At 41.1% G+C, this 15,782-nt stretch overlaps 1 protein-coding gene across 7 annotated transcripts in view; it reads left to right on the forward strand.

The window, feature by feature from the left end:
* The window catches only part of DGKI (diacylglycerol kinase iota), a 229,154-nt gene extending 217,285 nt beyond the window's left edge, over window positions 1-11,869 (forward strand). For all 7 annotated transcript variants that reach the window (XM_054080460.1, XM_054080513.1, XM_054080496.1 and 4 more), the window contains one exon: window positions 267-11,869. In XM_054080460.1, the coding sequence (XP_053936435.1) occupies window positions 267-383 (117 nt within the window). In that variant the 3' untranslated portion in view covers window positions 384-11,869. The remainder of the gene's footprint in view (window positions 1-266) is intronic.
* The last annotated feature ends 3,913 nt before the right edge of the window (window positions 11,870-15,782 follow it).

A 15,782-nucleotide genomic window follows, 5' to 3' on the forward strand; every position in this document is an offset into this window, starting at 1 on the left:
TCCAATACATGAGCCATTCTGTGCGATGTATCAAATAGCATGTCCTTGCAGAACTACGTGATTTGTCCTAAACCACACAAGGACTTGAAAATCTTCAGAATCTCATGACACTGATAGAAAAACTTGACTTAACATCAACTTATACCACAAATAAGCAAATTCTCAAAATTTGTTTCTGTCTTGTCGTAATTCCTCCGGGTAATGCTTTAGTCTGTTCTTCTAAGTATATTAGCACAAGCCTTTCTGATTGTGTTTCTTTACTATAGGGGAAGACTCCTCGTGACAGGGCTCAGCAAGCTGGTGACCCGGATCTGGCCTCCTACCTGGAGAGTCGACAAAATTACCAAATGGTTTCCCACGAGGATCTGGAGACAGCAGTCTGACGTCTGAAAGGTGTTGAAGAGGATCCTTGGAAATCACAAGGCTGTGCCTGAGGCACTTGGGCATCATGTGAGGAAGAAGCTGATGGAATCAACCGGTCTCTCACTCTCGTGGAATATACCTAAGGACATGCCACCAGTTTCTAAGGGCTACTGAGTCTTGCCACGGAACAATTAAGTTCCATAAGTTAGCCCATGATGGATGAGGTGGAACACTCAAAGGTCTGTGGAATCCACGGGCCATGGAAATTTACCTTTATTGCTTCCAGCAAGTAGCATGAACTTCTCCCATGTTCATCTGTACGATTTATTTAAAAAAAAAAAAAAAAAAAAAAAAAAAAAGAGGAAAGAGAAAAGAGGGTGTGGAGGAACCAAACTAACTGGGACATTAAAACACCCAACCAGGCTCTCCTCTGTCCCTACAGTTTCCTACATTCCTTTTATTCTCCCATTCCCCTCACTTCTTTTGAGTTAAATAGTACCTGTTATCTCTGTGTTAAGTCTTCACAAATGGTCAGGCAGTAGCAAAACAATTTGAGGACCTCTGGATGCCCTTAGAAAAAACCCAACATTTTTACCAGCTGCATTCCCTCCCTTGCCATCCTCTTGGAAGCTATGTCCTCAGTGCACAGTCACTGAGGATTTTTCTCACTTTTGGAGAGGACACTGCCTATTGTGTTGTGTCCCAGGCTATAGGGGACAGTTATATTTACAGCAGTGACAGAACTTAACCTCCTCATTGTTGCTGGGTATACGGTTATGGTTTCTTCATGATACAGTCATTTGTATGTCATAAACCATGTTGTGTGGCAGAGCTGAAAGTTACCAGTAAGATTTCTCACACCACTGTTGAGTGTATAACGACTGACCCAATTCTGCTCAAGTTTTAGGCCTACCTAAAAATTCTTAGCTATTTTTTCACTTTTGAAAAGATGGGGTTTACATTGGGGAGAGTTCTGTGCAAGACAGAGGGAATTCTGATAGACTGACTTATGGACTCAGTCCCCTTTGCGTTACAGCCAGAGATAGGCAGGAGACCTAGAAGACCAGCAAGTCTGCCCAGGCTTACTGCTGTCAACAAAAGAATGAACACTGCCGGTTGCATGCGGAACAGGAAAATCTTCTTTGACTGAACCTGTAAACTACCAGATTCCCCAAGGGAACAACATTTCAGAGAGGGTATCCCAGTGGAGAAGGAAAGCAGCAGCTCTTTGCCTTGTTACCCACCATGGGCTTGGAAACATAAGGTTGTTTAGCTGCTGTAAAGGCCAGATGTGTATTCTGTACTCGTCTGTTCTCTGTCTTACCTCAAAGATTGTAACTACAAAAGAATTGAAAGCAAACACACATACATACAGGCACAGAGGAAATGTTCACCTTTAGGTTTTCAGTTACTACAGACAATTGAGGTGCCAGTAACAGCAGAGCTTTCACTTCCACTTTGTCTGACTAGTTCCCCTGAAATGCTTATGGACCACTTTTGGCATAATTCTTGCAATAGATTTTTAAATCTTGCTTTGTTGTTTATATTGAAAGATCCACCGGTGTTTGTTTTCATGCGCCTTTCTAGGTGTAGGTCTCTGGTAGATGCTAATCATTGGAATTACACGCAATTTGGAAACCATGAAAATAACTCAGGTCATTATTCAGATAAGTTTTTCTTCCTTGGTAGAAGTTGTGGAAAAGAAAGGAATGTGATTTTTTTTTTCCAAAGTAAGAGTGATAGTTGTGGCAGAGAGGGAGGAGCTGAAAATTATTTTTTTTTCTATTTCCAAAAGTTCATTTGATATGAGCAAATATTTCTTTAGTATTTCTTCCTCTGGAAGGATACTATATATATTTATAATCTATAGATACATGAAATGTATTTTGTCTTATTTTCTGTCTTCAAATTTCTTGTTTAAAAAATGAAATATGAAAGACAAATTCCTTCCCTTAATAATCATCATGGGGCTTGTGGCGAAGGTCAGTATGTGCATATATTAGAACAGAATTTGACAACTGCAAAAACAAAAAATCGGAGTGTAATTTTGGTGTATGTGAAATTCCCACAAGGAAGGTCCTCATGTTGTGGTTTCATGCCTTGCATCATTTCCCATCTGTGAGGAAAGACATTGCTGTAATATTTCTACATCTCTGGTGAAAAATAAGAATTATATTAGTATCAGTTTTATCTTTTTGCATTGTTTTACTGAAGTGAGAGATAGAGAAAGCTTCAATGACAGTAGGGCTGGGTTCTATCCTGTGCTGAGATCAGACTGGTGTCTGAGCAGAGGATGGTCAGTGAGCCCATTGTAGCTCTCTGGTCCTTTAGTCCCATAAGGCAGGCGTAGCAGTAAGGGCTTGCTTATTGCCATATGTGAATTATGGAAAGGAAGATGGTTCTGGTCCCTCTTTGTCCTCTGTCTCATCACCCAGTGGTCCTGCCCTTGGTGAGATATTCCTTGTGCCTAGAGGGTGGCCACAGCAGGGGCTGACTCTGGAGAAGCTTGGCAAGAGGCAGATTTCCCGATCCCCTTTGTGCCATTCAGACTGCTCAAAGGAGCTTGGAGCACATGGGAAAGTCTGGCTTGCCTTTTTTCCTCCGGCAGCTAGAGTATGATGCTATGATCAGAGTGAGCTTGTTGTGCCTCTGGAAAGGTGCCTGCACTGTGTACTCAGTAGGATGCAGTTGCTGTAGGATGAAAATAACCCCCAGCACTGGAGATAGGACAGGAGCTGGCTGTATGTCGTGCCTTTAATATTCAAGATGTCTCAAAGCACCGCACACGTTAGATACTGTTGATGTATTGTATTTGTAGATAACAGAGCATGTGTGGTTTTTTCTGTAATGGCTCACACACAGATAGGAATATCAGAAGTTGGTTCACCGAGGGAAGGAATTTTGGGCCAGGATGCTGCAGGATTATTTCTTATACCTTTTCAGGTGCCATGGGATTCTCAATTTTGGATGACCACCAGAAGCAGGCAGACCATGCAGCAGTTAAAGATGACATCTCTTGAGCACTTGAGGTCTAGCTTAGTACAGTATCATTATATCTGCACTGTGCAGGGCCCAAATGTCAGCGTGCAGTAGGAACCCACTTAAATTATGTGTAAAAACATTTTGGTTTACTAAAAGTGTCTATTCTGTGACTATGGCTATTTATGTGTGTATGTTACTATATATATGTATATTTATAAATATCAGTATGCATATATATAAACACACACATATACGCACACACGCTTTTAGAACTGTGCCATTTGAATGACTAAGTACTAGGGATGCTCAGCTACTGGGGTTGCTGGTCTGACGAAATATGGTTTTCCTTTTTAATTTATTATTTGAAGGGGACCCTTTTCAATAGAACTGAGGAGCTCCTGATTTCTTCCATTGTACTGGTTTTACTATCTCATTTTGAAGCTAAATGGAGGGAAAGAAAATATTTATAATGTTGAAAAAATAAACTTGATTTTATTATTTAATAGCATCAGTTACTCTTATTATTTCATGTTTCAATGCTAGAGATATCTTTATGTGTTATTCAAGACATAATGATGTCATACATTTCTCACTAATTCTAGCATCCCTTAGTATTGTGAGCTGCGAGGCTGAATGACTCATGTAACACAGGAGTTCATGGCAACTTTTGCCCATTACAAAATGGGCTTCAGACTCCAGTGGCTCTTTCACCATTTCATGTGATGGCTTGTCTATGTTTTAGTACTTTCAGATGTCTGTAAATGTTTTTACTGACACCGGTCACCCTTGCTTTTCCCAAGCAAAAAGTAAAATTGCTTATTCTCAACTCATGGTGTCGTAGCCTGGATTTGGACTACATCAGATGTCCCCTGCTGCATGACGACTGTCATACAGAAGCACCATAGACATAAAGAAAATAGAATAAAATTGATGTTTTGTTGCCATTGATCTTCCCACTTATATTTGCAGGCTGTTGTTATTATGGATTAATAGAGAGGGCACATGTTTTTTTCTGGTGGTCTGACTGTGGGAGGTTTGTTTGAGTAGTATTTGATGTCCTCTTATGTTCATTTTTGTCTGTCTTTGCTGTGACAATGACACGCATGGCAGTGAAAGTCACTAGCACATGACCTCACCTAAAAAATGGCTATTTTCTTTTCAGCCATCCCACATGCCTCCTGCAGAGCATGCTTATATGTTGACCCTTCCTGCATATCAAAAGCATGTTGAGATGATCTGACTTTGGGCAAAAGTGATGAAATGGGCAAGGTACATAGATAGCCTTAAGCTTACAGGGGGGTTAATGTTACTCAAGAAATGTATGGATATACCGGGAATTTGGATGCCTTGAAAACACTCCAAGGACAATTCTGTCCTTGCACTCCATGTACTCCAAGAAAGAAACAGTTCCTCATACTTATCCATTTGAATTCTGTCATTTTTTTTCCCCCAGTTCTTGCTTCTTTTGCACCAGACTAGCATCTGTGGAGAAGTATTTCATAATAATGGTGTTTAAGCTTGTTGAAAGTAATATTTCTGTCTCCATTATTCCTGTTCTTTTCCATTCATCAGACATTATTTCCCCACTTTTATTTTCCTCACTGAATCTGAGCCAAAGCAACATTGGATTATCAGCTTCCTAGTTTATCTAAAGCATCAAGTGTGATTATCCGCAGTCATTTCAGCAGTCCGGGAAACAGGTTATCATACAAAATCTGACCCAAAAACCCCAAAACTGTGCTTGTGACTCTTTTTATTTAATAAATTAAGAAAATCAGCTATGATCACCTTCACAATAGTTCCCTTCTGAGTTGACCTACAGCTGTGTATGATACTTCTGGTGTTCAATTCCACAGATCATTTTCTGAAAGGCTGATGGATTCAGGTTGGGGATCTCTGTCATTTTTGCTTTCACATCTTCTACCAGCAAAAAATGGATTCTTGAGCACTGACTTGATCTTTGGGAAGAGGAAGAAATCGCAGGGAAACGGGTCTGGCAAACGGGATGGATGCTAAAGAACAGTAATGTTGTTATTAGCTAAAAACTCCTTCACAGATAAACAGTAGTTAACTTGCTGTTCAGTCTTCCACAACGACTTTTTCCAACTAGGTATGTCTCTATTTGAGCATGCGTCAACCCATACTGAGTGAAGCAATTGTGCTGAGCCTTGGCTGCCTACAACAGGTTAGAGTATGTTCCATAACTTTCTGTGTTTCCCCTCCTACTCTTGGTTCCCGAGCTCCCAGGTTAGACTCAATTTTTTTTTTGTGCTGGACCTCATATACTTGTGCCTTTCTGGATACCTGTGAAGATACAGAACACAGTATTACAGGGTTCACTGTGTACTTGTATTTTCATTTTGCTTTCTTAACTACAATGTAGGCAACTATTTTTCTTAGGAACAGACAGCTACAGCTTTAGAATCCCATGAGCTGCCTGCCAAAGTCTGTTGATTGCAATGGCAACTCAGTAATGTGCTAAAAATGACTTGCTAGTGTATTTATGAAGGCCAGAATTTTGTGTGGAGGATGTGTCTTGAGCTTCCCTGCTTTGGAAGGGTAGGATGCATATTATGGCTGCACTATGGAAATGCCTCAAGAGGTGGTATATCCCAGCCCTACATTTACCTTTTGTGGCAAACAGGATGTCTTAGCCTTTGCTGAGGGTTTTCCAGCGCAGATGAACTGCATCAGCTCAGCGCTGGGTTTGGGCGGGTCAAAAGTAGGCCAAATACTTGGGCAGTTTCTCACTTCTAATTATTTTTAAAAGTTGGCTTGGGAAGGATTGACTACTCGGCAGTCAAAACAGTGCCCACAGCTAAGCATAGTCCAAGTTGTGCCATGGCACCAAGCTTCTCTGGACTGCCTACCTGAGACCTTCTGTAGGCACCAGAGCTCAGAGTCCTCCCTGTCCTTCCCCAGCATCTTTCCAGCACCACTGGTCACAGTGGTGCCAACAGAGAGTGGCATTCTCTCATTCCCTGTACACGTGCATTGGAACAATGGCCCCTGCATTGGCCAAGGGATTTCCTGGCCACATATGGTGTCATGCTTGCAAAAGGGGAAAATTCCTTCCCTCAGGCCTTGATCACACTAGTAAATTCATTAAATTTGACTTCAGTGATTAGGAAAGCTTAGAGCTGAATAACCTTACTGTATTCAGCCATCAGAGTACATCTTGTCTCCTGCCTTATTTATAAGGTGCCACATTCCAGTCTCAGCTGCAGTTTCTTGTTTCTCAGACTGCTTTTTTTTTTTTAAAAAGAAAAAGACAATTTATCCTAAGCAGTGCACATGTATCTAGTTACCAAGAGAGTGAGAAAGACAGACAGCTCATTTTAAAAACTCCTTGTTCTGATGTAGCACATGATGACTTCCAGAGTCTTAAGGATGCCTTGCAAAAAAAAGCAATTGTTTCAACATAAGCACATCTATAATTCAGGAAATAATTTTATGCTTAGCCTCTTTAAAGCAGTCAGCTTATGCTCCTGGATCCCCCTACGTGGCGGAGATTTTGTGAATCTAAGGAGGCAGTGATTCTCTTGACACATACAGACAAGATGCTGACTGAGAAAACTGAAGACATACTCTCTTCAGAAAATTGTTTGTATTGTTTTGCTGTTATCCATTAGAAACAGACCTCTGATTTGGGAATGCTATTCTGTGTTCTCTGATATTTTAACAGCTCCAGTGTTCATATACGAAGTATATAGAAGCCGTAGCATTTTGAAATGGGAGAAATTAGCACTGCGTCTTTTAGCAATACAGGACCACATATGTAATTGCTTCACCTAGAGCCAGCCTCCTTTTGCTGGTGAAGTGTAGCACCTGGCTCTTCAATTAGTCCCTGTCTAGGAGGCTGCTTGATGTGTAACCTACCACTCAGTGAAGTGTGTGCGGTGGCAATCCAGTGCTCTGTTATGACAAGTGCTGAAGCAAGTATTTACTAATGCATGAACCACAATCGCAGTTCATCTCTTGATGTTGCACTTTATTTCAATGAGAAAAATGGCCTTCTGGTTCCAACTGACTTAACGACCTTAAGTTACTACTTTTTCCTCAACCTGTGGCCAAGCAGAGGGAGAAGGCAGTCCCAGTTCCCACACATATTCAGGAATCCAGGTCCTGCCCAGGAACTTAAGGAACGAGTTAGTTTTGTAGATATAGAGAAGAAGCTCAAGAAGCTCTTGAGCTTGATGCAGCAGACATGAGTGATTTCTACCTGATTTAATTAGGCTGTAATACATAGTGCCACTCTCCTAGGACTATTTCCTATATGACATTCACACACAAAAAAATGAAAGAAGGCAAAATTGGAAAAGCAAAGCTAAGCTGCCCCTGAGAATGGGGACCCTACAGAATGGTATCCATAGGCATTGCTATTTTCTGGGTAGGGATTTGCAATGCTAGCTATTGAATATCGCTGTAATAAGTTATTATCTATCATAATTAGATGTATGCACTTTTAATAAAGTGAAGTGGGTGCATTTCTTGTCCAAACTCACTGCTCCCAATATTTATGCCGTCCATCTGCAGGGGGCATCCTACTCCTGCTCCTGTGGGGACCACCACACAGGTTGGTGGGACATATCCTTCTATTTGCAAATCATTAGGCTTCATGGAGTGTGACAAGAGCCCTAAGTCACACAATGACACCTCTCCCTACTCCTCAGCCGTACTGGTGGTTTTCATTCCAAATGAATCGAAGCAATGCCACATCAAAACAAATGCTTGCTATAGGCAACAAAGTGAATAGTTGTCTTGCCTGTACCCCATTTCAGCCCTTTCCTCTGGACTAGATCTTCTTCTTGATCAGAATGGCAAAACTGTTCTTGATGTGCTTGTTTTAATAGGAAATGGTGGCAGTTGTGGGTTGTTTTCTCCTGTGGCCTTGCCACTATTTGTAATAGTGTCCTTATCTCCACAGCATGTGGGAGTAGTATGTTCATGTCAAAGCTAAGGGAAAAGTGAACTCGCTGGCAGCTAATGGCAGGAAGGAAATGGAACATAATTTTATTAAAAATTTTATTTTAAATAATCTTCAATGTTCTTTCCTTTTCCTTCCCCCCCCCCTTTTTTTTCTCTGTCCTTTTCAGACCTTCCTTACTAAAGCCTTTATTCTTTGATCACCTCTTCTTTCCTTAACTCATGCTACCTTCATTTTTGATGGGAATGGTCAAAATCCTACTCACGTGCTTGCCTCTGGAACCCTTCTGCTTGATCGGTCAGATAGCTGGTTTTCCTCTGACCATGCCCAAACATGGGTAAAGAATGTTGAAATTCTGCTGTACTAGGGACAACTTGGTACGCTGGTTGATTTCTACCTTTTCAGACTTAGTTTTAATATCAATAGGAAAAAAAAAATTCTTTGGTCTAGTCTTATGTTTATTTTCTTTATGCTTTTTCTTTTAAATAATCTTTACCTGGGCAAATATGATTGTGCTTCTCCATGATGTGCTTGTAAGAACTGTCAGCTTCTTCTAACTGGTGAGCGAGTGTGCCGGTCTCTTGTGCAAAATGTCTGGCCCCTCTACGGTATGGTTTTCTGCTCAGCATGCATCTCAGAAAAATCACACAGACATAGCAGAAGCTTATCAGGCTTTTTGTTCTGTTTATGTGTCACTCCAGAGTGATTCTCCTCCATCTGCCTCCTTTGATCATGCAACAGCTTTGGGAGAAAAGAAAATAAGTGGCTGAGCCTTCAAAGCACTAAGCAGCTCTTGGGAGCTTTGTCTCTCTCTAGCTTACTGCTGCACATCACAGATCCGGGAAAAGGGAAAGGTGGGGGATGTGTCATGAACAGAAAGACCCCAACCATTGCTTTGCTGGTAGAAGTAACGTTTCATTGGTGGCTTATTCCAGACATTGCATCACATGTCAGGTGAAGTGTAAAACATACACAGACATCGGTAATTTTATAGGAGCTGCCCTCCTTTCTTATGGGCTCTTCCAAGCTCTTTTTGTTTCTCTTCCTGGTGCTGGGGCAGGGGACAGCCCCAAGACGGAGATTCCTCACCGTTTCCTCCCAGAGCAGCCATGGGACTACCCTTTGTAATTGGTGCCATCTAGCTACCCTCACACTATAGGTTGCATGTGCTCTGTGTCCTGTAACTCTATTGGAAAATGAAATAATCAAGGGTTAAAATCCTTTTCCAAGTGAACTTGGGAGCTGCCAGCCTTGGCTGCTGGCCTGTCCAGTGCACTGGGGAGAGGAACATGGAATATGACTGCCAGCGTTTGTCTGTAGAAATCTCCACAAGGTGAAACATGCTTTCACAGTGTGAAAAGGTTATTTTTCTTCTACCCATATTATTTTGTGCTGTAAACCCCATGCCAGTCATTTGGATGCAGCTGGCTTTTTGAGAGCAGGAGGCTTTTGAAAGATTTTAGAAAGTCTAGAAAACTATATAGCTGAAGACTTGTGTTCTGCATCTCCCATGCAAACATTCTGACAGTCCGTGGAGGTTTTGGTGTCCTCTCTGAGTCAGTGAGCAGAACATTTTGCTACAAACCAGAGGCTTGCTTTTGTGCCACTGTTACAGGTACTTTGCTTCTGCACGGCTTTAAGAACAACTACGGCTTTGCAGCCTTGCACTGTAAAAATCCAGGATGCATTGTGAGGGAACATGATTCTCCTATGGACACAAATACTCATCAAGCTTTAATTGTGTGCTAATGAAAATACAACGTACAAAAGCACGGAATCTGGTTTGTGAGACAGTCGCTGCTAGCTCAGTGGAGATTTATTCTGAGTAAGAACTGACCTGTTGTTTTATTGCAAAACATAAAGGTTATGCAAAAAAAAAATCACTTTGTTTAATGATATGCTTCTGTCTTATGACAGTTTACAAGTCTAACTGTGCATTACATGATTGTGTCACAGAATAGGGAAAGTACTTACTGTGTTTTATAATTCATCAGCATGTCTCTCTGGATTTACTGTGCTCAAATGGATAGAGCAGAAGGTAACAACAAGTCAGGGGGTTGAGGTTTTACTCCTGCCACCGCCATGAGTCAGTTTGGGTAAGTCATTTAACCTTCCTGTTTCTCAGTATCCTTATCTGTAAAACGGGGACAATATTGTCTCCCTATATACATACAGGTAACATGCTTTGTGTTTTGAGGCCAGAAACTGCTGTATATTAGTTATTTATGAGTTTCTTGTCGTGCCTTGTAATGTTGCTTTGATATAGTATCCTGCTTCTTTTGGAAACAGTTTTTGAAGGACAGTGGGAGTAGCCATCTCCAGTGTTTTTTATTTTAGCTGGCTTAAACTGAGATAGTAAAGAGTGCTGGATGGTAAGTTTCTAATGAGCGAGTTTGCACTTAGCATGCTTCTTTTCCATTTTTGTGCTATCTTGTATTAAAATTTTAACTCAGGTGATGTATCCAGTCAATGAAAGCATTCAGGTGGTTGCCATCCCTCCAGAGAATAATATTTTTCTGAATTTTATAGCAGTTGTATTCCATCATATTGAGTTCATGGTGTACAGAGTGTTTCATTTGGGAGAGTCCATCTCAGAAATACCTCTTCCTGTCACCCCTGTTCTATCATTGGGGTATCTTTCACAACATCCCACCTCTTGAATTTGTTGATGCAAAAGGTTTCTGGGGAATGAAGCCAAACATCTGAGGGAGAAGACTCTCCGGCCTTCACAATAGCACCTCCTCTGGCCACTTGGCAAATGAGAGATGAAAACTGATAATGAACGAGGACAACAGTTACTGAAGAGTTAGGGAACTGGAGGTGTCTCCTGCAAAAAGGAATGATGTTAAGAATAAGTTGTCACATGGGTTGGTGATAAATGGGCTTATGAAGGAAAGGCTGAGTTTCCATTGGGCTGTATAGCGGGTATTCACTTGCTGCTTCCTGGAGATGATGGGGAAAATGATAAAGGACAGATCCTGATCTCCTCTGCACTGAGTTTACTCCAGGTGAACAAAGGTGTGACAGAGGTCAGAATCTGGACCAATCCATAATATCTTTAGTCCCCTTAGTAGAACGGTAAAGTCAAATAACAAATGCACGTATTCAGACAACATTTTATGGGCATCCAGAGTTCCAGTATTTGTACATATCCTATTATCTGAACTCACATCTGTTCCAGGACTTGTAATAACATCACAAAGGGCTCTTTTATGCTGCCTGACCCTGTGCATAATGCCCGGAGCTGTGCATCATGAGTCTGCCAGCTAGCAAAAGGAATCCGAGGCATGCAGCAGCACCCATGAAATGAAGCTATATGTTTAACAGAGAATCAGGGTCCAGGTAATCAGCAGTGAGGGGAGACAGGGGAATGGGGAGGGTTTTTTCTTTTGTAACAAAGTGAGAAAGTATTTTCTTCCCCGATTTTCTTGCATTTCTTATTTATACAAAGTATCTTGATCACTGTGTTGCTAAACAAGGATATTTTAAACTGGGGGAAGGAGGAAATCTGTATACAGTGAAAGAGCTGGTTACTGTTCCTTCTGGACACTTTTTCTGTATTGTGACTTGTGTGGAAATGTACAGAATAAAAGTGAAGAAGCGCATGCCTTTGCTGGGTTGACTTTCCTTGTGTTCTTTGCTAGTGGAGCTGAGTTGGTGCTTCTGGCAGAGCAATAAGACCAGTGTGACTCAAACACCATGAAGAGTTAGGGGGAGCGAAGGAAAGGGATGCAAAGGTCAAAATTCTGTGTGTGCAATTGAATGGGAAGGGAGTGTTAAGCCTTTGGATAAGCCAGCTTCAAGTTCATGGTAACAAAAAAAGGTTAATGATGCCCTTAATGTTTTCAGGAAAACCTTCTCAGTCCCTCTGTATGCTCAGATTGTTAGCACAGCACTCTCTGCATGCAGGAAACATCCACCAGAGAATAGCAGGACTGTAATGTAGGCATTTAGGTCACCTCAGGGTCTTAGCTCTGCATCTCGGGAGCGTATCTAGAGCACACACTCTGATTTACCCCCCAGTTTAGTTTAGGTTCTCAGTTTAATACTGTTTTAGACTAACCCGTGAGCATATAATGGCTCTGTTTTTCTCTCCCCAGCTGTGCATGGTTAGAAGAAATTTCTGTCATGGCCATTGCTTGCTTTCCGGTGTTCAGCAGCTGCCCTCTCTGTCCCACTCAGAAACTTCTGCACTGTTTCTGGTACCACTTTTTCGTGGTCTCTCCTGTGCAAGTTGATATTGCCTAACAGTTCCCTCATCTCTGCTCTCCCATCCTGAAATCGTATTTCTGAATCATTTTGTGATATTTCCTTTGCCTTGTCTCTCTGGGACAGTGCCTGCCACAAAAACACCTCCCTCGCACATGGTTCTGGTTCCCCCCTCCACTCCAAGCTCTTTGATCCTCACTGCTGCTGCCAGCAGCCAGCTGCGTACTTGTCTCTTTTAAAGGATATATTAAGCCCCCTTTTTCTGCTGTCTCAGACAGCCTAGGAATATTATTATTAATAATAGTAGTGCTAAAAAGACTAACTGTTCTGCCTGTGCAGGACTGGGTGTAGTCCACTTATGAGTTACACTGGTCATTTCTGCACAGTGAGAATGCTCTCTCAAGCACAGCTTTGACGTTCATCAGCACTGTGGTACAAAGCACTAACTTCCCTGGGGTCCTTCACAGTAACAAACTGCACCAACTGGCTGCCAGCTGCTCTCTGGGGACATCTGTGGAGAAGAGAGACTTTTTGATGTTCTTAGTTCTGCCCTCACAGCAACATCTGGAGGTGTTCCACCACCTCTAGGCAGAGCTGCTCAGTGGTGTGTTTATAAACAAATGAGACTACAGCTTTACATCCTACTGGTTTTGCACCCCAAATTCTTGAATGTTTGTGGCCTTGCACATGCATGTAGTTTTGAAAAAAGTCCAATTTACTTTGCTCACCCATTGTACTTTGCCCGTGTTCCTCAGCATTTCAGCTATGATAGCTCCTTCAGAGCTGATCTCTAGCCAACTTACTCTAGAAAAATCTTTCATAAAGCTGGTGAAAATAATATATATATACACACACACATACATATATAAAAATACCTTTCTCATAGGCTAAGTGGGGAATTCCCTTTTTCATGCAACCTTTCTTTACATATGAAATGTAATAACTTTTAACTGTTTCTTTAAAAAGCTAAGCTTTCATAGTAAGAATGTAGCTACGATGAAAAAAAAAAACTGACAGGAGTAATTTGCTTTGAAAAAAAACGAGCCAAACTCTTGCAGTTTCACTGCAGCCAAGTGACTTCAGTATTTCCCTACAGTTAATATGTGGTTCTCTATCACAAGGGACCTTTTAAACTAGGTAGTGATGCTTGTAAGAGATGTTGCCAAGGTTGTTAAGTCTAAAAATGGGTAAATATTGGAAGTGGTCCTGTAATTTCAAGTGTTGGGTCTTGTATTTTCACGTTCAAGTGTTGATAGTGATATATTAATATTATATTTGCGGCCATGTTAGTTCACAGCAGGGATACCACAGGACAAGGAAACCTGCAGAGCCTCTCACTCTCTTCTTCTGCCCCATCTGTCCACAATCCTAAGTGGCAATAGGAATGTGTAAGTGTTTGTGCCTTTGTGTGTGTTCGTCAGGAACAGTTTTTATGTGAACGTGGAATTAAAGTGAGCGTGCCAACTGCATGGATCCTGCTGCTCTCATACAGTAAGACAAGCAAACCCACGGGTGGGAAGGTGAGCTGTGAACCTCAAGACTCAGAAAAATAAAGATTTTGTGTCCCATCGATATGAATCAGAAGCTACCTGCTGAGCTGCTGAGACTTAAACTCAGATGGACAATCTGTAGTGTGATAGAAAGCCAGGAGAAACACTGCCAGGTTAATATCTCTAACCAATTTGCTATCTAATCAGGGAGCAAACAAAAATCAGTAGCACTGACTGTCAGAAGAACTTTTAACTGTAGCCTAGTCTGTTCTACATTTTCCACCAGAGCACCCAATGGCTTGGCAAGAAACTGCACAGAGTAATTCATTCTCATTTGAGAGGTTTTAGCTTTGGAATGCAGCATTCTGCAGAAGCTGGAGGAAAACAGGCTTCTCAACGAAGGGTTGGGTGTAAGTTCAGATGGATGTTCTGTTATGCTGGATGAAAAGAGAAGGGCACGTAGTAGTTGAAGGGCTTATTAATGTTGTTGTTTTTACATGGTTGCTTTTTTTAAGGGCGACAGAAGAACGAAGATGACACTTAAAATGAAAGAGTAAGATTAAAAAGGTACCTCTGAATGGTATTTTGGATCCTGAAGCCTCATCCAGCCTGAGCCAACGTGTGTCAAAACGTGATGTTATGTTATCCTCAGAAAAGCTGAGGATTGTGTTTGTAAGAAACAGGGTGAGATTACCTGCTTGCTTCTGTTAATGCATGTGTGTATCACATAAATTTTGTTGCTGGCAGAACTGATCATATTGTAATAAGCTCTGGTCTTTCTCGTTCCATTTCTGAATATATATTTAGCTTCAGGAGTATTCGTATTTTGCTAATGGGTCCTGTTTCATCCCTGAAATACGTAATATTGAGATGCAAGGCACCATGTAGATTTAAGGGGTCATTATTCTGGCTATTCATTCTTTTTCCTTGTTTCTGTCTTCTTGCCTTTTACCAAATGTGAAATGGAGGGGCAGATATAATAAGTTGTGCTGGAGATGATTGCAGAATAAGGGGTCATGGATTACTATTAGTCTCTCAGTGCAGCACAGCTATTAAAAGTTCTCCATATTTTTTGCAGTCACTTTAGCTTTTCCATTTTAATTTTCAATTACAGGGCAACTAATGTTGCAGTAAGAGCCTGAAATTTGATATATATTCACAGATATGACCAGAATGAATGTAAACAAATGGACAGTTTATAGATTGAAGCTTGTGGATAAAAATGTCCCCCAATATAAAACCATGTAATCAAAATGTCTGTAGCCGCATGAGCGTGTGACTCCACAAGTCACTCAAAATTCTTACAGTGAATTTTCAGACAAGCTGAAGTGTACTTGTAGTGCCCATCTCTAAAAAGTAACCCCTCCTGGGAGACTTAGGTGGGTATTGCAGTGCTCTAGAGATTGTTTGGGACTTTTTTCTGCTTTAATAATGAAGGAGGACATATTTCTAACCAGAAGTTAAGCATCTGAGTGAATATGTAGGGAAAAGTAAATAAGGACTAAATAGGATTACAAGGCTTTGTTTGATTTGGAATATTAATACCCTCCAACCTTCTCATCTTTAATATTTTTTTTAAGTTTCTATAGTTTCCTCTGTTCTGATTTTGAAAAGCTAGCAACAAAGTATCTGGATCATCTTTTTTTTTAAAAAAAAATAATTAGCAAACACTGATTTTAATCTTTTCAGAATGTAGATTCACAGCTCCTTCTAATTTACAGCCTTTTCTCAGTGTTTCCTCAGTCATCCAAAAAAAAATTAAAAATTACTATATGTATGTGAAGGCCTTGGATTCAAGGACTTGGGAATAG

Source organism: Cuculus canorus, chromosome 1, assembly GCF_017976375.1.
Source record: "Cuculus canorus isolate bCucCan1 chromosome 1, bCucCan1.pri, whole genome shotgun sequence".
Lineage (NCBI taxonomy): Eukaryota > Metazoa > Chordata > Aves > Cuculiformes > Cuculidae > Cuculus > Cuculus canorus.